At 39.1% G+C, this 25,501-nt stretch overlaps 2 protein-coding genes across 38 annotated transcripts in view; one reads left to right on the top strand and one right to left on the bottom strand.

Moving 5' to 3' along the window:
• On the bottom strand, nt 1-25,370 carry B3GALNT1 (beta-1,3-N-acetylgalactosaminyltransferase 1 (globoside blood group)). Of its 37 annotated transcripts, none has more exons than XM_041731787.1 (7): nt 25,236-25,340; nt 23,584-23,662; nt 23,375-23,463; nt 10,767-10,906; nt 8,096-8,164; nt 4,487-4,582; nt 1-1,868 (listed from the first exon to the last, which is right to left on the bottom strand). In XM_041731787.1, exon 7 carries the CDS (start codon nt 1,832-1,834, stop codon nt 839-841), a length of 996 nt encoding a protein of 331 aa, XP_041587721.1. In that variant the 5' UTR covers nt 1,835-1,868; nt 4,487-4,582; nt 8,096-8,164; nt 10,767-10,906; nt 23,375-23,463; nt 23,584-23,662; nt 25,236-25,340; the 3' UTR covers nt 1-838. The 37 variants fall into 37 exon arrangements, with proteins under 37 accessions (XP_041587721.1, XP_041587717.1, XP_041587719.1 ...); XM_041731783.1 differs by lacking the exon at nt 25,236-25,340 and adding an exon at nt 24,750-24,922 and having other exon boundaries at nt 23,584-23,755; XM_041731785.1 differs by lacking the exon at nt 25,236-25,340 and adding an exon at nt 24,750-24,922.
• The window catches only part of LOC121477618 (translation initiation factor IF-2-like), a 72,261-nt gene continuing 70,285 nt past the window's right edge, over nt 23,526-25,501 (top strand). Inside the window, exons 1-2 of the mRNA XM_041732064.1 lie at nt 23,526-23,653; nt 24,465-25,393. Coding sequence (XP_041587998.1) covers nt 23,526-23,653; nt 24,465-25,393 — 1,057 coding nt within the window. The remainder of the gene's footprint in view (nt 23,654-24,464; nt 25,394-25,501) is intronic.

The raw sequence follows: 25,501 nt of genomic DNA, 5'->3' as shown, positions 1-25,501 counted from the left end.
TGACATAAAAACACTGGGAATATATTTTTAAAAACAAGACAATAATTCAGATCTTGTTTTAATTCTTCTCTACATTACCATGGTAAAACATTTATCAAAGTCCAAGAGATTACCGATGTGCTATAATGACCAATGACTTTACATTAAATAAACTCATCAGTGAAGTAACCGGAAAAAAGTTCAAATGTAAAGGGTGATTTACTATTCTCTTTATACAGTATTGAAATGACCATAACACTCAAACACCAGAAAGTCCTAAGTAATATTAAACAGTAATTCATAACAGTTCATAACTGTGAAATGCTGTAACATCTTAAAGTACTTTCTGAATGACCAGAATGGATGAAATTTTGCTTAGTATAATTTTAGTTTTTTTACACAGAACTATATATTTTGAAAAACTGGTAATCCACGTAAGATATACACAAAACCCTTACCTGACTAGACTGTTCGATGAATAGAACTCCACGTTGCTCTTTGTTACCAACTAATGAGCTTATAATTCAATGAAACCCTTTTCACAAGTTCTAGTTTCTAGAATGGCATGTTCAGATAGTTTTGTCCTATTAATTTTATTAACAAAAATCTCTGCTTCCTTTATAACACATGTAATTCCTCTTATTATCACCTTCAAAGGGCCAGACTTGATTTCTGTCTAAATAAACCATGAGAGTAACCCTCCAGTCCCTAGTCCGTGGGCACTTCATGAGCCTCATGAAGTGAGCCTCATGAGTTCAGTGTTAAGTCAACACAGTGACCTTCCCATGAGTTTGCCATTGGAGATTTTAGTCATTTTAATACTTTCCACAGAATACCCTTTCTCTGGGCTTTCATCAAATTAATAATGGCATGTGGTATTCCTTAGCATAACCTGCCAAAATGTGATAATTTCCTTCGAAGAAAAGCCATGAGCTGCAATCACACGTCTGAGTTGACAGACATCCAAATGGATCCTATACAAAAAGAAAAGGTTGGTGTCTTCTGGAATATGGATGTCTACTTTTAATAAGTTCAAACAGATCCCAACATAAACATCTTCAAACTTGATGGGTTTTACATGACTCATCATTTCATAGATTCTTGGCACCAAATCTCTGGACATTATATAACCCAACCCACTGCAGTATGGAGGAAACACCTTGAAGGGATACTCCTGGTATGAAATATGGGCTTTTTGATAAAATCCTCTATAGGAATAGTTATCAATCAAAGGATAACCTGTGAAAAACTTCTCTGAGTGGTTTACATTTAAAAGATACTTCACTAAATTGCCAGTATTGATGAAAACATCAGTGTCTGTCTTCATGATGTACTTGGCATTGGGGCAAAACTCAGTTACCCACCTGAATGCCATAATTGTTTTCAAGGTCAGATTATTATATGTGTCTAAAAAATCCTGTCGTATTATGTCACCATAAAGAAGGTGTTCATCCTCTAAGGACAATGCTAACATTTTGTCTTCCTTTTCAGCCTGTTGGCCTAGTAAGAAAAATGTAAGAACTTCATATCCCCACCAAGACTTTTTTTCACCCCAAGTAACTCTAATGGCCTGTCTGGCTTTCACATCTGAAGGGTGTGAGGTCACCAGGATGACAAGAAATGGGTTCTGATGAGAGCAGTTTGAATGCTCTCGAAGTGTGAAGCGAAAGTCTTGTCTGTAAATTGGCTCATACTCATAGAAGTACATCCAGTTTACACGTTCTATTACATTGTAGTGGGGCAGGCTGAGGTACCACATCACAAGGAAACTCAGGAGTGACAGCAGGAGGAGGCTCCATTTGAGGGATCTCAGTGACATCCTACTCGGAAGGGTGGTCAAGAGAGAGAGGGCCATCCACAGCAGCTCAGAAGCACGTGAGCCTCAGGTCCTGCAATATTTATCAGAGAGCTGGTTAGTAGTCCAGTACCCAAGATTCATTATTAAATGATAATTGATTCATCTACTTAAAGTGAAAGAGTTGGGACAAAAGCTCCCAAACAAAACCCAGCATCCTGATCTGAACCTACTTAATTTCATTTAACTCTAAGCAAATGTATACCAACAACCAAGAGTACATTTTAGCTTTTTACATCAAGACCGAGGTTAAAAACATATCCTTCTTTGCTTTGGGAAAATAATTTTTGTTTGGTTTAAATAACTGTTGAAATAGGATTTTGTCCTGAATGTCCAGAGGGACAGGGAGAGACGTGTAATGGAGGTTAAAAAATAAACCTTCAACAAAAACAAAAACAAAAAAAGCCACATTTCTTCTTCACTGCTATGGAAAAGAAGTAAAGAAATTAATGCAAGGAGCTATTACCAACAACATGTCCCATTAAACCAAAGGTCTTTCTCCTATGTATGATCTGATGTGCATTCTAGCAAATCTGGAATAAGGGAAAACCCAGTAGCTACAATTAATTATTCATGTGAAATGAGATGAAAGCAGAGACTCTTCACCTGAGAGGCAAGCCCTCTACACATAAACAGGATAACCATCTCCATAGCTTTTTAAATGCTCAAGACTGAAATAGCTTTTATTTGCCCAAAACACATCCCAGCTCCCCTTTTACCTCACTGGCTGAACTCAATGCTCAGTCTGAATAGCAAGGGCTTAATATTAAAGGCCTGTCCCTAGTACTGAGTGTTCAAGTGTTTCCCATTCTAGTCTATTTCAGTAACCCTGTGCCAGATCAGAATCGTGGGATGGAACCTCCAAGAACACGTGCTTTTATACTCAATCCCCCCCACCTAGCTGAGATGAGAACAGAGGTAGGAGACACAGAGCACTCAGCCCGCAGTGACAGTGCAGCCCCTGCTCTGCGCTAGATCCCAAGGACAAGGCTGGTTTACAATTCAGGACCTTGCACAGCTTTCCTGGGATCAAGATATAAAGACAAACACATACTAAGTGGTTCCTAGATCTTCCTCATTCACAGACTATACGAGGCACCAAGACCAAAGGAAGATGGGAGAAGAAGAAAATCCCAAGGCAACAGGGAAACATGGCAGGACGATGTAGCACAACCTGTTTATATCAAATGTTATGGGACCTCAAAATAAGGGACAAATCAACAACATGAGGGGCAGGCGGAGTAGGCTCTGACGGTGTCCTTTCATCCACAATCAGCTGTGGGTAGGGCTCCTCGGAAGCCAGAATTTGTTATGGAAAGTATACATTAATGTCATTATATGGAATGGCTGGCCTCCCAAGGGTTCCACCCTGGGTCAATCTTAGGTCTTTGGACCCACAGCTCTTCTTACGCTTAATACTATGAAGATGACAGGATCCCAAGACTCCGTGTCCTCTCTATCTGGCCATATCTTACCTGCCCTGATTAGTTATGGCCACGGTAATCTTTCCTTTCTTTGGTGCATGATACAATGGAATGTTCTGACAAACTCTCGTTTCACATATATGCATCTTGCCTCTTGGTTTATAGTCCATGACTTTGTTGGCAAAGTTTTTCTCACATAATGAAAGTGCAAGACAGAGAAAGACCTACAGCAGGAGCGCAATGAACACAGACTTTTGTGTTATGCTATTTCTAGTTGTATATGAATAAAAGGTAGGTCTGTGTATCCCACTTCATTTTTCTTTCTCCACCTTACTAGGCTACACAGCCAGCTCGGAAAAACATGAAACAGAGAGACCTAGAGAAAGGATTAGAGAAATAATTAACCTCTTACATTTTCTCCTCATCTGGCTACTAGACACTGCACAGCCTTACGATGCTCAATTTACACCTTAGCCAACGACGATTTGTAAATTTATGACAATAGTTGTCAGATGACAGTTTTACGTCTCATCTAACAAACCAGCCCATTATAATACATTTCAGACAAACAGGAAGAAAGTATCCTGTGTGAGGAGCAGCATTTATAATTGCACATAGGCAAGGAAGGCCCTGTTCCCCTTCAGTAATGGGAAGAACTCAAAACAGCAAATCTTATGACAAAAGTTATCTTACGTGCATCCTATAAGCCACAGTTTCTAAATGTGAAAATGGGACTGTGGTTGTGACATCTACTCCTTGTGGGCCCACAAAGATAATAAAGTGCCAGCGAGGAGAAGAGGAGCTTTCTGGTCCAAAAAAGGGGAAAGGTCTTTAAAGGACCGGCCAGACTGTAGATTACCCACAGCACAGGTGGTTCTAAAGGGAGAGACCAGAGTCCACCCCCCAGCTCTGTCCTTCAACAAACAAGGTGAGCAGGTGGGTTCTTATTCTCTTATAACCTCAGTTTCTGTATCTCTACACTAAAGATGCCAGGACAGTGTAAATGGGGGATAACGTGTACAAAACACATTGCTGGCCGTTAAGTGTTCAATAAATAGAGTCTATCATCACCAGCTGTGGTTCCTCTCTTGGCAGCTATTCTATCCTGTTTGTGTTCTCTACATTGATTTTTATTGTCAAAGGAGTTATCCTACAAAAATAATCCTTATGAACTCTTACTACTTTAAGAAAAATGTTTCAGAGCCATGAATGTATTTCCATTTCTTACCTACTTCTTGATTTATTTCTTCTGAGTAAAAGACCTTCAATTTCATCAACTGGATATTCAGTAGTCTGTAGCAGTCAAAAATAATGTTTGAAATTTCTGTAAGATAGATAAGAAACTTAACAGCATTTACTTATGAGTCAGGAGATCAGAGGTCAAAGAAGGGAAAAGAAGCCAGCCCACCTCCTCTAATTTCTTTCTTAACTAGCAACAGATACTGAAATAAAAAGTTAAGTCACCAACAGTCCACAGAACTCAGAGAGTTCATGGCTTCATCATGGAAAAAGAGCACTTGGTATTCAAGGCTTAAAACATACATTCAAGTTCTTACCTTAACCGCTGTCCTAGGTCATGCTACCAGTTTCATTTCCCTGATTAAGAACTTGAGGGTCACTAAAATAAGTGATACACAAAACTTCTAAGAGACACTGTCTGGTATCCTCTCTTTAACTGTCTGTTCCACAGATGCATTCACAGGAGGCAACCCTGTCATGCGACTGTCAACTACCACTTCTCAACCCACCCTTCTCCTTTGAACCTACATCTCTATTCACAAATACCCCAGGAGCATTAATAAACTGTGAGAAGAGAAACAGTGAGGCAAATCCCACTTCCTGCCATGATTCAGTATGTTCATATCTTGATTTCTACTAGTCAGTCTGAAAACCAGAGCAAGATACGAAAAGCAGGGAGGCACTGACATATATCAGATACCTCTCATACAAAAAATTTTCCCAATGGATTAAAGATTCAAGCGAGAGAAAAATGAACCTTTCATAGCACTAAAAGAAAATATGAATATTTTAATAGTTTTGAAGTGCGGAAGATCTTTTAATTACTCAACTGTAAGGAAACAGCATAGAACCCAAAAGAACCCATAAAGGAAATTTTGATAAAAATTTCAAAAATTTCTTAACAAGATTGAAAAGCAAAAATATAAAAACAAAAAACTGAAAAAATAAACAACAATATGAAGCACAAACAAGGTTAAAGATAAAAAGCCACCTGGGGGGGGGGATCCCTGGGTGGCGCAGCGGTTTAGCGCCTGCCTTTGGCCCAGGGCGCGATCCTGGAGACCTGGGATCGAATCCCACGTCGGGCTCCCGGTTCATGGAGCCTGCTTCTCCCTCTGCCTATGTCTCTGCCTCTGTCTCTCTCTCTGTGTGACCATCATAAATAAATAAATAAATAAATAAATAAATAAATAAATAAATAAATAAATAAAAAAGCCACCTGGGGGAAAAAAAACACCTGAAATTTCATGACAAAGATTTGTAAGCCCAATAAAAATAGAGACTTAACATAAATTAAGAACAAGATGAATATACTATAAGAGAATAAATGGTCAAAAGAGAAATTCTCAAAAGAACTACTGATCCCTCAAAAGTGATCAATAAAACAGGAAAAGATGTTCAAATGCACAAGTAGAAATATTGACAAAAATCGCAAACCAGCAAATCCAAGGAAAAAATATAACAATACTCAGTATGTGTGAGGAAAAAGACATTCTTGTGCACTTGGGGGGGGGGGGGATTTGAAAACATATAGCAAAATTTTAAATATGTACACCCTTTGACCAAGCAATACTACTGCTAGCAATTTATCCTACAGAAATAAACAGGTGACTATGCCTAATTTATAATATGAAAAATATCTGATTTAAATGCCTCCCACTAGGGAACTGGTTCAACAAAATTATGATACATCTATACAGGAACGTATGTTTATTCATTATATGCAATGAAGCTTACTTATATTCCCTTGATATGTTACTAAATGAAAAATGCAGTTGCAAAACTGCTTATGTGCTATGAGTCCTTTTGAAATATGAAAAGATAATGATCTATAAACACACAGAGTCACATATGCTGAGCAAGATTTCTAGAATCATGTGTTCTAATATGTCAATGGTTTTTATTCTGTGGGATTTCTGGCAGATTTCTTCTTTCTTTCATTTTTCTTTCTGTATCATATGGATTTTTCCATGCTATGATGCACAGTCTTTGTAAATACATAAAAACAAAGCCAAAAAATTTAATTTTATCCTTGTGTATCTCAAAGTTCACTGAGCAGCAGCAACCCTAAGCTTGTAGTCAGGATCTGAGTTTCATCTTATCCTAGTTCTTCTCTCAAAGTGTGACCAATTCATGATATTTCTATTTGGTATTATTCTCTCTTATTCCAGTGAATATTATCTCAATATAGTAAGGAATGATTTTAAAAATCTACTCAAGGGATGTCTGGGCGGCTCAGTGGTTAAGTGTCTGCCTTCGGCTCAGGGTGTGACCCCAGAGTCCCAGGATCAAGTCCCACATCGGGCTCCCTGAGTGGAGCCTGCTTCTCCCTCTGCTTGTGTCTCTACCTCTCTCTGTCTCTCTCTGCGTCTCTCAAATAAATAAATAAAATCTTTAAAATAAAAAATAAAAAAATAAAAAATAAAAATAAAAATCTCAAAACATAGTAACTGGATTTATATTAGGTTATATTTATATAATTATAATATTATATTATATTTACATAATTATAATATTTATATGTAATTATATAATTATATTTATGTGATATTAAATTATATTTATATATTAATATAAATATATTTATATTAATATAAATCTAATAGAATTTATATTAGCTAATAATATTAGCACTTTACATATGTATATATATATACACACACACACTCACATATATCTAAAATAGTTTATGAAGTATTCACAACAAATATTAGTTCCCCTCAATAACTCTATATACTAGGCCAGTTGATTTTACTGTACCTATTTTATAGCTAAATTTTAGAGATTTCAAGTGAAATAAAGACACTTTCAAACAGAGCAGGACTTATAAAGTCCACAAACTCTAGCTGAAAGTACCAAAGGACTATACTTCAGAATGTAGAAAAATGAACTCAGGAGGATGGAATGGCATCAAAGAAACAAACAGAAGCAAGGAGATAATTAAAAGATAGTAAAAACTAATACAGATAGTAAAACAAAGAGAGAAGAAGAAGAACAAAAATGATTTTTTTTTTAATGTGGTCAGAAAAAGTGAAACTAAAATAACATATAAAAATGACAGGGTTGCTGTAAAAAGATTTTTACAAAATTAAAATGTTAATAGTCTTACCTAATTCAGAAGGCACAAGGAAAGAGTGATAAACTTTAACACTATACAAAAAAATTCATTTAAGAATATATATTAACCTTCAGAAGGACCATTGATATAACAGATAGGTGGAATATATATCTTCCACACTGAGAAATAAAAGGAACAAAGCAAACTATCAATTCAATAGAGAGTAGGAGAAGAGAAAAAAAAAAAAAAACAGAGAAAATGCATGGCAAATAGAAAACACAAAATATGTCAGAACTAAATACAAATGGGGGCCCCAGGTGGCTTTTGGTTGGGCATCCAGCTCATGGTTTAAGCTCAGGTCATGATCTCAGGGTCATGAGATCAAGTCTCATGTCTCGCTCTGCCCTGGGCATGGAGTCTGCTCAAGATTCTCTCTCCCTCTCCCTCTGCCCCTACCCCACCCCTTCTAAAAAAAAGTAAAATGAGAAGTTTAAAAAAATAAAAGAAGTAAATATATTGTCAGAGTGAATATAAACTCACCTACTAAAAGATAAGAGACTCTAAAATTGGCTTAAAATTCTGCCATTATACTGCTTATAAGACACATGCCTAAAACAACAAAAATTTTAAAATTAGTAAATAAGAAAACATATCAGGAAAATGCCAATCAGAAGGCTGCTACAATTAAATATTAATGTCACATATTTTAAATAAACAGAAATTAAAAGGGACAAGAAAATTGTGCTACCAATAAAGGAGCCATCCAATAAGATAATTTAACAATCATGAAGCTACATAAACATAAAAACAAAGCCTCAAAAATATATAAAGCAACCTCTGAAAAGTATGAGTACAAATGGAAAAATCTATAATCCTAATGGGAGGTTTTTAACAAATCCCTCTAAATAACTAATACATCAAGCAGGCCAAAAATAAGGATATGAGTATTTCAAATAATATTAACAAATGTAATTTAATAGAACAGTAATATTTGTTTCAAAATCACATGAGACATTTATTTAAAAATTGATGTTAGGTTATATAAGCCATTTTAAGAATCTTTAAAATTCAATTTAACAGGGATGCCTGGCTGGCTTAGCTGATAGAGCATGTGACTCCTGATCCCAGGGTCAGGAGTTCAAGCCCCATGTTAGATGTAGAGATTACTTAAATAAAACAAAAACAAACCTTAATTTAACAGAGACCACATTATTTGACCACAATAGAACAAAAATGTAATTTGAAAAACTCTTAACAAAAGAAACTTGTTTGGAAACTCAACATCCTTATACACACACAATTTCTGTTTAATCCATAAATTTAAAGAGAATACCATACTGGAAAGTGTAAAATATGTACAACTGAATAAGATGAATTTACTACATTTCAGTGAGGCATTATTACATCAACTCCTTAATATAAAACTATTGGTTTGGGGCAAGGGGTTGGAAAGAAGACAAGGCTTGTGGGGTTTGTTTTTGTTTTTTGTTTTAAAGAATCCTCTGTAGTTCAGGGAAGACAAATAGCTCTAACCAAAGAGGAAAAACTCCTCTCTGAAGAAAAATGCCAATTATAAATGTAGGTAGAAAGACAAAACAAGTAAAGTATCATTTTGCAACCTCTCGTGAAATTATGGATTCAGGCAATGATTTTTTATTTTACTTTATTTATTTTTCATGAGAGACACAGAGCAAGAGGTAGAGACACAGGCAGAAAGAGAAGCAGGCTCCCTGTGGGGGGTGTGATGTGGGACTTGATCCCAGGACCCTGGGATCACGACCTGAGCCAAAGGCAGATGCTCAACCACTGAGCCACGCAGATGCTTCCAGGCAATGATTATTAATCAGTGTTTTAGTCATCAAAGTAAAGATTAATAAGGAATCGGACATCTGTGTGGTGCTAAAGTAACACAACAAAGATGACCCTTTACCTACAAGGACTGAAACAATATAAATTTTATACTGGCAGAATTAGAGTGCTAATAATCAAAGTTAGCATTATAAATGGTAGAACAAACACATACTATTCATACTATTTATCTCCCACCGAGATACAGTATGGAATGACAATATTATCTCTGATGAATCCTAGCCAAAACTGTTCAATTGGAACCAAATCAAAATTTATACAAAATACCGAGAACAGAACAAGCTAAGGAACACCATAGGCAACATTCAAAGAAATCTAAGAGCTGGGATTGTCAATTAGCATGAAATCTTCAGCTAGTTATTACCAAGAGGAAAAAGGGATAGCTATAGATTTAAAATGATTTAAGGACACACAAATTGCTATGTATAGTCCTGGACTGGGTCCTGGAGAAATGTGAATACAACATATGTATTAGCTGATGCCAAAAAGATTATTAATCTATTTATGTGCAAAAATGTTAACCAGCTACAAAAGAAAATGTTCCAGTAAATAAATGTGGCATATCTATACAATGGAATACTATTCAGTTACAAAAAGAAACAAAGTACTAATACAAGCTATAATAAATATCAGTTTTAAGAATTCAGGACATGGGGGCACCTGGGTGGCACAGTTGGATGAGTGTCTGATTCTTGATTTCAGCTCTGGTCATATCTTGGGGTTTTGGGATCAAGCCTTGCATTGAGCTCCATGCTCGGTGTGGAGTCTGACTGGGATTCTCTCTCCCTCTGACTCTGCCCCTCCCCTGTTTGCATGCACCCTCTCTCTCTTTCAAAATAAATAAAAACAAACACCTTTAAAAAAAAAACTCAAAACATGGATGAATCTAAAAAACATTAAGCTAAGTAAAAGAGGCCTGAAACAAAAGACCATATGTGTGTGTGTGTGTGTGTGTGTGTGTGTGTGTGTGTGTGACTCTTATTACTATGAAATATCCAGAAAAGGCAAATTTATGGACAGGTTAGTGGTTGCTTAGGGGTAGCATCAACAACTGGCTGCAAATGGAGATAAAGAATCATTTTGGAGTAATGGAAATATTTAAAATTTGATTTAGTGATGGCTGTAGAACTGTAAATTTAGTAAAAGTCACTGAATTGTATGATTAAGATGAAATAAGTTTATGGTATGTAAGTCATACCATAAAAAAGCTGTTAAAAATAAAATTCAAAACATTTGTCCTATTATTAAGAGTATATATTTAAGAATAGAAAGTCAAGATATTTGTATTTATTTTTAAAATTTTCAGTAATAAAAATTAAAGAGAATTAAGGAAAGAAATTACCTCTCTCATTCCTTTATGGTGGAATAGAAAATGGTTAACACTTCTCTGGAGGGTAATTAATTTGTACAAATTACTTATACATTTACTCTTTTCTCAGTAATTTTGTTCCTGGAATTTATTTTAGGCACAGTCATTTATGTCTAAAATGATAAGACATTTTATTGTTATTAGATACAACATTATAATAGCAAATAATTAGAAATAACCCAAGGAATCATTAACAAAGTATTACTTACATAAACAATGATACATCCAAAACAATGGGATACTATACAGATGTTTTTAAAAAAAGAATGAAGATATTTTCTAAGTACTGACATGAAAGATTTTTGGAAAATATTAAGTGGAGAAGGAAGATATAGAACAATGTTTACAATGTGCTAACTTTCGTATTAAAAGAAAGAGAAATAGGGCACCTGGGTGACCGAGTCTGTTAAGCATCCAACTCTTGATTTTGGCTCAGGTCATGATTTCAGGGTTGTGAGACAGAGTTCCATGTTGGGAATCTCGCTCAGCAGGGAGTCTGTCTGAAATCTTGAAATTCTCTTCCTCTGCCCCTCCACCTGCTCCCCACCTCTAAAATAAATAAATCTTTTTTTAAAAAATGAAAAGAAAAAATATATATATATATTTGTATGTGTATGAGAAAAACAATGGAAAGACACATACAATGGGCAGGGAGGAATAGAGGAAATCAGAAAAGGAGTAGGAACATTCTTTTTTTTTTTTTTTTAAGATTTTATTTATTTGAGATGGAGCAAGAGAGAGAGCACAAGCCAGGGGACAGAGGGAGAAGCAGGCTCCCTACTAAGCAGACAGCCTGATGCAGAGCTCATGATCTGAGCCAAAGGCGGACACTTAACCAGCTAAGCCACCCAGCCACCACAAGAGCATCCCTTTCTTATATTACTTTATATTTCCCTGTTATATTACTTAATAATGTTATTTGGTTATATTACTTTGTAAGTTATACAGTTTTTATAATATCTTGATTCTTAAAACACTTGAATACATCAAAATTCAAAACAATGAAAATAAAAATTTTTCCCTTTTCATTTTAAAGTGGTACATATAAAAAAAAACACACTGGATATAACTAAAGCAGTCCTTAGAGAAAGCTAACTTTTTAAAGAAAACTAATTTTTTAAAGATGGTGTATAATTTATATACAATAAAATTCACCCTTTTAATTTTACTGTTCTGTACAAGTAGATACCAGCACAATCAAGATATTGCAATTGATCAAGATCAAGCAATTGCATCACAACAAAAATTCTACTAATGTCTCCTTTTTTTTAGAAGATTTTATTTATTTATTTATTTATTTATTTATTTATTTATTTATTTATTCATTCATTCATTCATTCATTCATGAGAGACAGAGAGAGAGGCAGAGACACAGGCAGAGGGAGAAGCAGGCTCCATGCAGGAGCCCGATGTGGGACTCAATCCCAGGACCCCAGGATAACAACCTGAGCTGAAGGCAGGAGCTAAACCGCTGAGCCCCCCAGGAATCCCCCTACTAATGTCTCCTAATCAATTCTTCCCTGACCTCCATTTTCATCCCTTTAGTTTTGCCAAACCAGAAAATGTCATGTAAATATAATAACACAGTATGCAGACTTTCAAGCATAATAATAGATTTTTTTAAAAGACTGAAAATAAATGAGCTGAGTACTTAACTCAAGAAGTTAAAAGATAATTCTAATGTTATTACAGAAACAAGAAAACAGAAGGGATAAGATAAAGCAGAGAACAATGAAAAACAAAAAAGACAATTATTAAAAAACAAACATTAGGAACAGAAGGGAAGCATTTAACCTGTCAGAGAAACTGTAGCAAACTTAATGATGAAACTTTAGAAATATTTCTATTAAAAAGTCAGGAAAAAGACAAGGACGGCCATTATTGCCTCTACTGTTCAGTGTTGCTCTAGAAAGTGTTACTGTCCACTAAAACAAGAAGAGGAGATAAGATGAAAAAACTGTTAAGGAAGAAAAGAAAACCTGCTATTATTTTTATATTATGTAATCACCTACATCGAAAACTCAAAGGGAGAAAGAACATACAAGAACGAACAGGTTTACCAAGATGCTGGATATGAACTCACATATGTATCTGAAACATAAAAAAGCCAAAAATCTAAGGAAAAATACAGCACCAACAAAAACTACAGAGTGTCAAATAAAACTAACAAAAGTGTGCTGGACCCTGGTGCAGAACAGTAAAAATCTTTTCTGAAGAATCAAAAAAAAAAAAAAGTGAATAAACAAGAAAGAGCATTCTCAGGTATAAGATAACTCAAAAGTAAAGATTCCACTTTTCCAAATTAATAAATTCATAGGATTAATGAAAGGAACTTAATGATCTAGGAATAACCAACACAATTTTGAACACAAAGAATGAAGCTGGGGTGAGGTGTTATGAAGTCATCTCGCAGAGCTATAATAATTAAAACAGAGCAGCAGAAAAACAGATTAAACAGTTGAATAGCACTAAGACCCGGAAGCAGATCTACACCTACACTGGGACTTGAAAAATGGCAGAGTGCATCACAAACCAATGGGGAAAAGATTCAATAAAATGGTTTTGGAATAAATGTGGCAAAAGTAAAACCATATTCATATTTATTTTCAAAATAAAATTCCAAGTAGATATAAGAATTTTAAAAAGGAAAAAAAAAAAAATTTTAAAAAGGAAAGCTCAAACTATTATAGAAAATACAGCAGAATATCTTTGTGAACCTATGTGTTGGGAAAGCCTTTGTAAACAAGTTACAAAAAGCATATCCCACCAAAAAGATGAGAAATACATTGGGTAACATTAAAATATAAAGCTTACAAAAAATAAATAAATAAAGCTTACAGAACAAGACAAGTTAAAAGGAGAGCCACAGACTCAGAGAAGATACATAGAAGTAAAACAAAGGGCTGGCATCCAGAATCTTTTCATTATATTTTATATACAGTATATATTTGTAATCATCTGTTGTTTGTATAAAGTTTATAAATCAAAATAATGGGTGACACGTAAGTAAAAAGTTCACATAAAAGGAACTCAGAAAGGCCAATAAACATGAAAAGAGGGTCAGCCTCACTAGTGATCAGGGAAATTCAAATTAAAGTCAGATACCAAATTTTTAACCCATCAGGAAATATCAAAAAGTTCATTATTAATAAGATATTAGAGTAAATGCTATTTGTCATACACTGTCAGTCAAAGTACACACCATTACTGGCCCTTTGGTAGGCAAGCAATATGGTTGCATCTAGCAAAATAAAAAATAGACTTTCCTTTCCTGGGACTATATCCTAGAAAAACTTTCATTTGTGTACACATATGGAGACATGCACAAGCATGCTCACTATGGGGCTATGAAAACAGATAATCTGAGGCAAAGGAAATATCTATCCATAAGATAATAAATAAAATCTAGTACTGTCTTCCAATGGACTCCTACGAAACAGTTAAAAGGAATGAACTGGATTTATACACAGAGTATCAATTTGGATAGTACCAAAAAATAAAATATTTTTTGTTTTGTTTTAAATGTTTTATTTATTTATTCATGAGAGACACAGAGAGAGAGAGGCAGAGACACAGGCAGAGGGAGAAGCAGGCTCCATGCAGGGAGCCTGATGCGGGACTCGATCCCGGGACTCCAGGATCTTGCCCTGGGCCGAAGGCAGGCACTAAACCGCTGAGCCACTCAGTAATCCCCCCAAAATAAAATGGTGAGTAAAATATGTAAGTTGAAAAATTAAATACATATGTCATACCATTTATATGAGTAGTTTTAAACTGCACACAAGAAACAGTGAGCTTTCAGAAGCAGTACAGACACAAAACTATTTTTCTCTCCAAAGATTTTATTTATTAGAGAGAGAGAGAGAGAGAAAGAGAGAAAGAGAGAATGTGAGCACATGCACATGAGCTGGGGGAGGGGGAGGGACAGAGGGAAAGAGAGAAGCAGGCTACCCACCCACCACAGCCAGTTAGCTGCTCAACCAACTGAGCCACCCAGGTGCCCCCACACAAAACTTTTTTTTTTTTTTAAAGATTTTGTTTATTCATGAAAGACACAGAGAGGCAGAGACATAGGGAGAGGGAGAAGCAGGCTCCATGCAGGAAGCCTGATGCGGGACTGTGGGGCTCATCGCAGGACCTGGAGATCACCACTTGATCCGAAGGCAGACATTCAACCACTGAGCCATCCAGGTGCCCCCACAACACTATTTTTTAAAGAAACTGCTGGACTACCTTCCACACTCAGCAGTGTGGGTGTTGCTGTGGAAGAATGAATGGGGCATGTGGTGAAAAGGGGAAAGAGAAGACTAGCCACAAATACTATGAAGTATTAGCATTTGTTAATTCAGGGTGATGGAAATATAGGCTTTCTCTTATATTTTCAGTTTTCTCTGTATTTTAAATTTATCAAAACAGGGAAAAAAACTATAATAAAAATGTTTGGGTATTAGAGTTAAATGGCTCACCTAAATCTTGTATGTAATACTTAATGGTTGTGTGACTTTGGGGAAGTTACTTAACTTCTCAAAAGTATCTTTTCCAGCTATAAACCTAGCACCGCAATACCAATTCAGTTACTGAGGTTTATGCGGAGAACACAGACTATTCAGTGAGTACACTAAGTAGTTTCTGAAGTTAAAGTGACACTCAGTATCTGCACATTATGTAGATATATGTGGACACGCTATGCTGTCACAGGACTCAAGCTGGTCTGACCTAAGAATTGGGGTTGGCTCATACCCTGACAGTGGGAGCACAGGGCAGCTGCTCTCCTAGCACAAGCTTTATCAGGAAGGTCGAGCTTTGCGAACTCTGATACTGTTCTAAATCACACGTCCAAGAGAGGGATAGAAAGAATCTAAAACATCAATGAACAGAAAAATATAAAAAGGCCCAACAGGAAAAAGTGCCATTATTTTGTTACTGACTTTTTAAATAATAATGCCATTTATCACTGTGAAGAAATTATATTTATAATTTAAAAATAATTTCTATTTTATAAAAGTTAAATTTGTGATTATATTAACTAAACACGTATGCACCAAGTAGATTCTATATAATTTAAACAAAAAAATCTCTATCCCACAAGCCTAGCACGATGCTAATGCACAGGAGGCCACCAGTAACCACTTGTCCATATGGTCGTTGATCCACAATACCTGAAGAAACATTTCAAATAATAGAAATGCCCAGAAAACTTCCAGGGACAAAACAGGATGGTGCTTCCAATGCTTTAATCATCAAATAAAACCTCCACCCTCAGAGAAGAAATCTGCATCTCATTTATTAACACCAGAACTTTCTGGCAGCAAAGATAGCTGCATCTATCTCTTATCCATAAGTGTTATAGAGCCTTCAAATCGGCTCCAGAGACCAAAAAAACATGGAAATCATTCAAATAAACTTAAATTAGTATTTCTTATGGAGGGCTTCTCAGTTTTTAATATGCTATTGTATATTGTCTGAGAAGAGGATATATTATGCAGTATTTCTCAAGTTTATCTGAAGAACCAATTTTAGGGACGCTTGGGTGACTCAGTGGTTGAGCATCTGCCTTCAGCTCAGGGCTTGATCCTGCAGTCCCGGGATGGAGTCCCACATTGGGCTGTCTGCATGGAGCCTGCTTCTCCCTCTAGGTTTCTGTCTCTGTGTCTCTCATGAATAAATAAATAAAATCTTAAAAAAAAAAAAAGAACCTATTTTAATCTTCAGTGCCTCTGGCAGGACTGAACTCACACTTTGGAAACTCTTGTTCTAGATCATCTTTGTATTCACTGAATTAATAAACTAATTTTGGTGAATAAATAAAAATTTAAGTAGTAGTTTGGAGTCAAAAAATTATACAAACTGGTTCATTTTTTTTGGAAAACTTTTTGGTATTATTCACTAAACCTGAACAAACATGTACCCTACAATAGAGCGACTCCAGTCCTATGGAGAACACTCACTAATATGCAAATAGGAACACCAAAAAATGTTCAAGAACATTCACAACAGCACACTATCCATGATCACTATAACATGGAAACCACCACGGTATAAGAGAGAAATAAATTCATATAATAGGCCGTTACACAAAATGGAAATGAACAAACTACCTCACTTGACATTCTAGAGAGCCTCTCAAACACAACAATGTTGAGCTAAAGAAGCCACCAGACACATAAAGAACAGGCACTATAATTCCATTTATACAAAGTTGAAAAGCAGGCAAAAATAATCTCTGGTGTCAGAGATTACCAAGGGCACTGGTAATCCCTGGAGACAGTTAGGAAAAATAACTGGTAGGAGCATGAAGGGGCTTTCTGGCATTCTGGCCATATTCTATTTCTTGACCTAGATGGTGCTTACAAGTGTGTTCACTATGATAATTAATTTTTTAATTTGTACTTTTTCTTTTGCATGTTATACTTTAAAAAAAAGTTAGAACAGCTTGGCTATCCGATCAGCCATTCTGTTTATTTGGTTACTGTGCACAATCAATGTTGGCAGGAATCTACATGATATCCTGGCCCTAGGTGCCCAGCTATGGTGAGAGCACCAGGAACTGCTACCAGGCACTAACTCACATAATCTTCAAGACAACCCACAAAAAAAAAAAAAAAAAAAAAAAAAGTGCTTTGGTTAACATTTTTTGAGGGAGATCTATCTATCCTGTCTGTCTCTCTATACTGTTTCTCAGGGAAACACAAGTCCCCCCACCTCATCTTGCTTGCTGCCATGCCTCCTCCCATCCCTATTTCAGCCATAATGGCTTCGTTTCTGAGCCCCAAATGTGTCAAACTTTCCCTCAGGAAGTCTGTACTTACTGTCCCCAAACCCAAAAGCTGGTTCCTGAAAAGGCTGGCTCCTTCTCCTGCCTCAGATCTCAGCAAAATGCCACTTAGGAGAGTCCTTCCCTGACCTCTTTTCTCAAGTTGTTTCCCCATCTCTACTTTCTAGCACACCCCTCGCTATTCTCCTCTAGGCAATGAACCCACTTGGATTTTCTATTTGCCTACTGTCGGTTCCCTTTGCAAGAATCTGAGGTTTGTAAAGGAAAAGGTCTTACATGTCTTGTTCACTGCCACGTCCCTGGAGCCTACAACACAGTGGGTGCTAGGTGGATATCTCAATGCCGTACAAATGGCCTGGTAGTGTGCTTTTATCCATTTAATATATTAAGAAAATATCCCCAAGAATAATTTGAATCCAAAAGCAAACTCCAGAATCTGTTAGATATGCTTATTTTTCTTCAGCTCTCTTGTGATACAAAGCCTTCTTCTAATAGGCTACACTAATTCTGATCATGTTCATATTAAAGATCCAGACATGAAAATGCAAAAACAAACCAAAAAACCCCATTTCAATAAAATTCTAAGCCAGGGCATACTAGATTTAGAGTCATCCAAGGTGAAAAATGCGTGCCATCACTAAAGAATAATCACAAAACTACTGCCAGTTGTGCAATATTACGACTCCTCTTCCACATAAAAAACAGTCCTGCAAAGGGCAGAAATCCTAATAGTCCAAACAAGGTCCTGCGCACACTGAGTTTAATACAAATCATAATTACACACATCAGTTGTGTCTTATTTCATATAAAGAGGGAGAACTACGTATCAATACACATCATGAAGAAAATTTCCCTACCAGCATCCTTTCAAATTGAACATGTTAATTCATAAATAAAGCAATATAAAGCTTATCATTCTGACCTCCTCTCATTATACTAGAAACAAACAAAACCAGTGATGCCTGACTGCTACCTCTCTCTTCCCTTTCTTTCCAAACCCACTGGTTCTTAAATTTGGCTATTGTATTACAGTATCTTAGAGAACCTGAAAAACTCTGGAAGCCAGTTTATACTGGGGACTAACTAAATGAGAGTTGCAGAGAGAGGTTAGGCTCAGATGGCAGGATTTTTAAAGCTTTCCTGGTGATTCCAATGTGCTGTTCTAGATCTCACTATTCAAAGTACAGTGCATGAGCACTACCTGGGAGCTTGCTAGAAATGCAGAGCCTCAGGCCCAACCCCATCTGATCCCAGCGAATCAGAACTCTGTAGATGGTATTCCTATCATTATTAGAGTCCACTACATATTCCTCTAACTTACTACATATTACTCTTGCTTACATTTGTTCCATTTATAGAGCCATTATAGAGTCCACTACATATTCCTCTAACTTACTACATATTACTCTTGCTTACATTTGTTCCATTTATACAGCCTGCAGCTAACTCCCAATGTCTCTTATATGATACCATATTGTCTACAGTATATGTAAACTTGCAAATAAATTCTAGTTTATCTACAGTCTCCCTCCAAGTCAGTGAGCTTTCCTTTTTTTTTTTTTTTTCCTAGTAACCTCTACACTCAATGTGGGGCTTGAACTCACGACCCTGAGATCAAGAGTTACACGCTCTAATTGAGCCAGCTAGGCACTCCAATAAGCTTCCTTTTAGAGTCCAAAGATGGTGTTTCCTCTAGCTCTTAAGGTTCCTAACGTTTTACTACCCTGAACATATAAGCCCACAGGAACTACTAGTAGAGGCTCACATGCCAAATGTGAACTTCTTCACTTCCTCTTCCGTATAAGCTCCCCTCTCCCATGATCTTCCTCCTGCCTATGATCTTCCCATAACTGAGAATGATTTGAACTGTCAAAAGTCCTACAATAGGTACTTCTGGCAACTGGAGGAGAACTACAAAATACATTAGTCTTTTCAAACCAAGGTGTGAAATATTCAAGTGGCATCAATCTATTTTAAGGATTATGCATATTTGATAACGTGTACATCCCTCCTTCTTACTTTCAAGCACAGCTGGACATATAACAGAAAATCAAATTTTATTTACTGAGTGGACGAACTGTAACCACTATCCTAGCTGAATTTAATAACACTCAAAAATGAAATATGCTTTACTCTGTCAGGGCAAACAAAATTAACGTCAAAAAGAACTTGCTTTCTACTTTATCCAATTTCTTCACATTGTCCTCTCTCCAAAATTTTAGCCAAAGCCCTGGCTTGGTCCTGGCACTGCAGTAAGAACTTTCTGTACTTCCACTATATGTTGATTAAAACAATCTTGAGGTAGGCACTACTACTACAGCATTTATTTTCCAGTTGAGGAGACGGAGATGTGGAGACCTGATCATTAATTAGGGTCTCACAACTAAAAGCAAGGCTGGGGATCCAGGGGTCATCATCCAGAGGACTCCACAACCACTGCACCACAATGCATCCTTCCTAATTTGTGTTAATTGCACTGGCCTGCCATCTTCCATGTGGCTCTCTTCCACGTAGCACAATACCTCTGATCTTCCTCAGGGATGCAGAACTGTCAAAGCTAACCCAGAATCTTAAAAAAAAAGGGGGAATTCTATGTGCAAACACTGTTCAATTCCAAGCAAATCATGCTCTTTTTAATTCTCACCCAATTTCCAACTAGTGTTTCAAGTCCACTTTTCAGAAATGGAGGAATTACTGAGAAGAATAATGTTAATAATGAGTTTATATTCCAAATAACCCTGAATAAATTACTGAGCTTTGGTAAACACTAGCAAATACTCAGATACAAAAGTAATGACCATCAGGAGCCAAAAGAGATTCAGAGCACTTTTCTGACTAACTTATCTCCATATTCAAAAGGGTTCCTCCACCTGAGGATCAAGGAAAGCCTTAGATAACACACAAGAGTTAAGCTTCTCTGAAGAGGGCAGGGCACCAAATGGTCTTCCTGGAAAAGTGAGCCCCAAAACACTGTCTCATTGGTTTCAAAATCGGCTGATTAATCACAGCCAGCGTGCTTTCTATAGCCAGTCATGTGTTCAACATATACTTCTTGGGCTCATGCTGGACTGTGAGGATATAATACTGACCTAAACACCCAAACAGAGCAAAAGTGTACCTCTGCACTCAGGGGCGAGAGGCACCCCTGAACAGCCACGTGAACGGAACAGCCTGAGGGAAGAGGTAACAAGATGACTGGGTCCGGAGAGAATCTAGGAAAACTGGAGCAGAGCAGAGATCGTACAAGTCAGGCTGAACAGCAGGAAGGCTGGCTTGAAAGCTGAGCTTCCTGTCTCTGTTTTGTTATAAACAGCTTTACCCATTGGAGGAAAAGGACAGGGGAAACTGCTCTAGTTAATATTTCTTCTCATTGTTGACCTAGGTTAGGAATATTACATATCTCTGTCATTCTTGTTTGTTAGGCTAAGTCACTGATTACCTTTCCCTTGGATATCTGAGTGTATGTCCTTCATTTATTCATTTGATATGCCAGACCTGTGTTAGAGGCTTTCCTGCAATGGGTAAAAAGATACCTGCCTTGCCTTCAAGTTGCTGACACCAGGCAGAGCATGGAGGAAGGTTTAGGACTCTAAGGGCCAGACTGAACATTATGAGTAAAGCCCACCTAGAGAGGATGGGAGGGAGACCTCCCAGATGTCTCTAAATGTGTGGTCAGGGTACATGGCAGGGAGCCAACTTTGCACTCTAAGAATGTAGAGATGCTTGATAAAAATGCAAATTATAGAACCTACTATCAGTTTAGAGAAAGGAAAGAAAGAAGATTTGATAATACTTTTTTTTTGTCTTAGAAAATGGGTATCTCCATCCTTAAAAACAAAGTCTGTTACCAAAAATAGAAGCCAAATATAGTGCTTCTTTATGCTAAGTTTAAAAAGCCTGTTCCAAATGCACAGCTTGGGAGTTTAGCGGAAATCTATGTTTCAGCCACAGAATGGAAAAAAAATTTTTTAAGTAAAAGGGCAGAGAGCAAATTATTTTCTTTATGGGCCACACAGTCTCTGTCTCAGACACATGATTCTGTTTGTAGCAAAAATGGAGCCATAGACAATATTAAACAAATAGGTGTGGCTGTGCTCTAATAAACCTTATTTACCAAACAGGCTGCTGGTCTGGAAGAGTTCTAAGCCCCATGAAATGGCATACCTTAGAACATCAAGAAAATCTTAATCTCCTGGGAAGCCTGGCTGTTTCAGTTGGTAGAGCATGTGACTCCTGATCTCAGGGTCCTGAGTTCAAGCCCTACAGTGGGCATGGAGCTGAAAGAAAAGAAAGAAAAGAAAAGAAAAAAGAGAAGATAAAAGAAGAGAAGAGAGAAAGAGAGAGAGAGAGAGAAAGAAAGAAAGAAAGGAAGGAAAGGAAAGAAAAGAAGATCTCAATCTCCTAAGATCTTTCTTCTCTGTGTTTCCTCATTACTGAAGAGGGGATCCTAGTGGTGGTGGTAACATGTTCCCCATATAACATGGTTCCTGGAGGGTTGACAGGGCTGATAAGTATTAACCTAGGCTACGGATACTCTAAGGGGACAACAAAAGGCCTGGCTTCCTGACTAACTCAGGGTCAGAAACACATAGAATGAAAAGTTAATAATCTATTCTAGCTTTCTGGCTCCTATCTGTATACCTCATTTCTCAGAGCTTCAAGGGGTACAGATTATCTCCCTAGCCAAATCTTCCATCCTGCAGCATCTCAGGGCCTCACCCTAGGGATGTTCTGTAGCTTCATCTCACCCTCATCTAGACAAACCTCCTACAAACCACGCTTCCTGCACATACCCTCACCTTCCCCTCTCATCTAATTCACAATGCACCAAAAGCTCTGGTGCCAAAAGCAAATCAATATTTATAATAGGCAATTTTTACTGAAACAAAACCATTGTTCGTGGTCCCAAAAAGATATTATCTGCAAAAGACAGGCTGTCAAATGAACTGCAATTTCCGAATGCATCTGCTGTACAAGGCCATTTAAGGGCATCCTATCTGATCCCCCACATTTGACCCCATTCATCAAGTTGTACAGTGTGGTTACCATGCAGTGAGCAGGGATGAGCAATGACAACTGTCAGAACTGTAAGAAAAAAAGCATATTTGGCCTGCACATTATATAGTTGTGAATGCAATAAAGGCACTTCCTCAAATGGGACTACCCCTGTATCACCTAATGGTGGAAAGAACAGAGCTGCAGACAGGGCACAGAGAGAAGGCAAGCCATTTCAAGGGGAAAGAATAGGAGAAAAAAATATTCACTTGAGTATCTTTTTAGGAATAAAAAGGTGAATATGAAGGTGAATGTGAATATGACAACCAAATTAAGTTTATATAATTAATTTTTCCTGAGATACCACAGTAGTTTAACAATAACCGAACTTTTAGAAACATATGTATCATCCAAAATGGTTTAATAAAGCTTAATACTGGGACGCCTGGGTGGCTCAGTGGTTGAGTGTCTGCCTTTGGCTGAGGGCGTGATCCTGGGGTCCTGGGATTGAGTCCTGCATCGGGTTCCCTGCATGGAGCCTACTTCTTCCTCTGCTTGTATCTCTGCCTCTCTCTCTCTCTCTCTCTCTGTGTCTCTCTTGAATAAATAAAGTCTTTAAAAAAAATAAAATAATAAAGCTTAACACTTACAACTCCTTAAATCCTTCAGGGAAAAAAAACATATATATATATTAGAATATACAACAGAATTTGCGGTTGTGTAAATGGTCCTTAAAACCTTGTAAAGGAGATTATTACAGTCCATTTTAACCAGTCAGAATAATTTCTTAATTAAAATAAGATGAACTTACCTACAGAATTTCAGATGAGACTAAATCAGATGAGATGCTTTTCTGCTGTTTTCCATATTCCATGCTTTAATTAAGCGATCTGCTGTGAACTACCGAGCAAAAGGACAGAAAAAGAATACATCTAAGTCACAACTCAACAGCACTGAGCAACATGACATCTAAAATCAATGTTCTCTATGCCCAGCAAGCTGCTACAGAAGTTATTATACCTCAGCATCTCTTCATTTTTGGGAAAGCCTTGGTCCTCCCTTCTTCCTCCCTGCTCTCAAACCGCCTTAGGTATCCAATCTGGAATTATAATTTGGCCACTGTTGTGATAACAGGCTTTATTTTCGTGGCTGGAATTTACAACGACCGATTCACTTGAGTGAACCTTCTAGTCTAGGAGAAAGAAACGTTTTAGACTCTTTTTTTTTTTTTTTTTTAACGTTTTAGACTCTTATCTCTCAATAAATAGCTCCCTCCTCCAGACTGATACCAGCTCAGATGTGCTTTTCATCAGGCATCAACACTTCCTGGGAGCACAAAATCACCTCCCTACATCCTAAGACACCTGGGGAGAGCGGAAACACAAACTTACTCCCAGTTGTTGAAGACTGCAAACTCAGATCTCACTTAACCTCTGAGCACAGAAAAAAAAAAAAAAAAGATACGGTTTGGTCATCTGTTCCTTGCTACTAGCTTTTCCTGACCAAGGAGCCAGGTCCTTAAACGCTGGCATTATGTATACAATACGGGGGGGTGGGGGGGGGAGGACAAAACAAACAAAAAAAAAACCCCATCTCTGCCCTGCAAATCTCCCTCCCAGGCCAACAGTGAGGAGTGGAAGAGAAGGAAACAGGGAATGCAACGCGCGCTGGTTACTGCTGGCATCATTCCTCGCTGCCTGGAGAAGTGAGGCTCCACTGCACCTTTCGGGTTTCTCTTAAAATGCCTGTGCGCCCGTCAAGTCCGCCTCTTCCAAATCGTGCAGCCCCAGCTCCCCGGGGCTTCCCGGTCCCTCCGCCTAATTCCCCGTTCTCCTCCCTCCTCGGGCGCACATTGCTCAGGATCCCTCCCCTACAGGAGCCCTCCCCCGCGGGCCTCCCAGGCCCTCTCCCCACCGCCTCGGGCTGCGTTCCCGCCCGGGCCTGCCGGGAAAGCCACGGAACCCGAGCCCCTGTCCCCGGCCTCCCCCGCGGCGCGGCCAACGCGCCCCGGAGCGGGTCCCCGGGCGGGTCCCGGAACGGGAGCGGCCCGAGGCGACGGGGATCCGGGGCCGCGCCCTCCGGCCGAGCGCGCAGGAGGACCGCGAGCTCCCCGCAGCCGCGCCCGGGCCCCCCCGCGCCCCTCCGCGTCCCCCGGGGCCCCGCCGAGCCCCTCCCGGCGCGCTCACCGCGGGGCCGGCGGCGGCTCGTCGCGGAGGCCGGAGCCCCGGGCGCGGCTGCTCCGGGAGAGGGCCCGCCCGCCCCCGGCCTCGCCGGCCTCGCCGCCCCGGCAGCGGAGGAGCGAGCCCCGGGGCCACGCCCGCCAGCGCGCCCCGCGGTCTCCGGGCTTTCGGGCCGCCCCCGGCCGCCCGACCTCGCGCTCACCTCCCGCGCGCCGCACGGAGCCGCCCCCACGCCCCGGGCTGGCGGCCGCCGCTGCCGCCCCGCGCGCGCTCGCGGCCTCCCGCAGCCGCACGCACGGCCGGGCGCGCGCAGACCACGCGGGAGCCCCTCGCACGCTCGCTCGCACGCACGCACGCACGCACGCGCGGGCCCCGAGCGCCGAGGCCGCGACCCCCGCCGCCCGCCGTCGGGGCGCCCCCGCGCCGCCTCCTCGCCGCCGCCTCGCCGCCGCCTCGCGTTCCCGCCGCGGGGCCCTCAGGTACGCGATTCACCTCAGAGGCCCGCGGGGCTGCGGCCAGGATTCTGCCCTGTTTAGGCCGCGGGGACGCCTGGCGTCGAGGCGGCCCTGAGGGGACTCGCTTGTTCCAGGCCGCGAGGAGCTGTGAGGTGGAGAAGCAGCCTCGGGAAGTCCTTCAATCGCAGAAGGGAGGTGCGTCCTTCTAGAATCCACGGAGGACGAAGGGGGTGGGGTGAGGTGGGACGCGGCAGGTTACCGTGGACTGGTGTCCGGCCAGGAATCCCCGGAAGGCGCCTGCTT

The sequence above is a fragment of the Vulpes lagopus genome, chromosome 17 (genome assembly GCF_018345385.1).
Source record: "Vulpes lagopus strain Blue_001 chromosome 17, ASM1834538v1, whole genome shotgun sequence".
Classification (NCBI taxonomy): domain Eukaryota; kingdom Metazoa; phylum Chordata; class Mammalia; order Carnivora; family Canidae; genus Vulpes; species Vulpes lagopus.
Note: the sequence above shows the minus strand (reverse complement) of the source record. Positions and strands in the feature narration are given on the sequence as shown.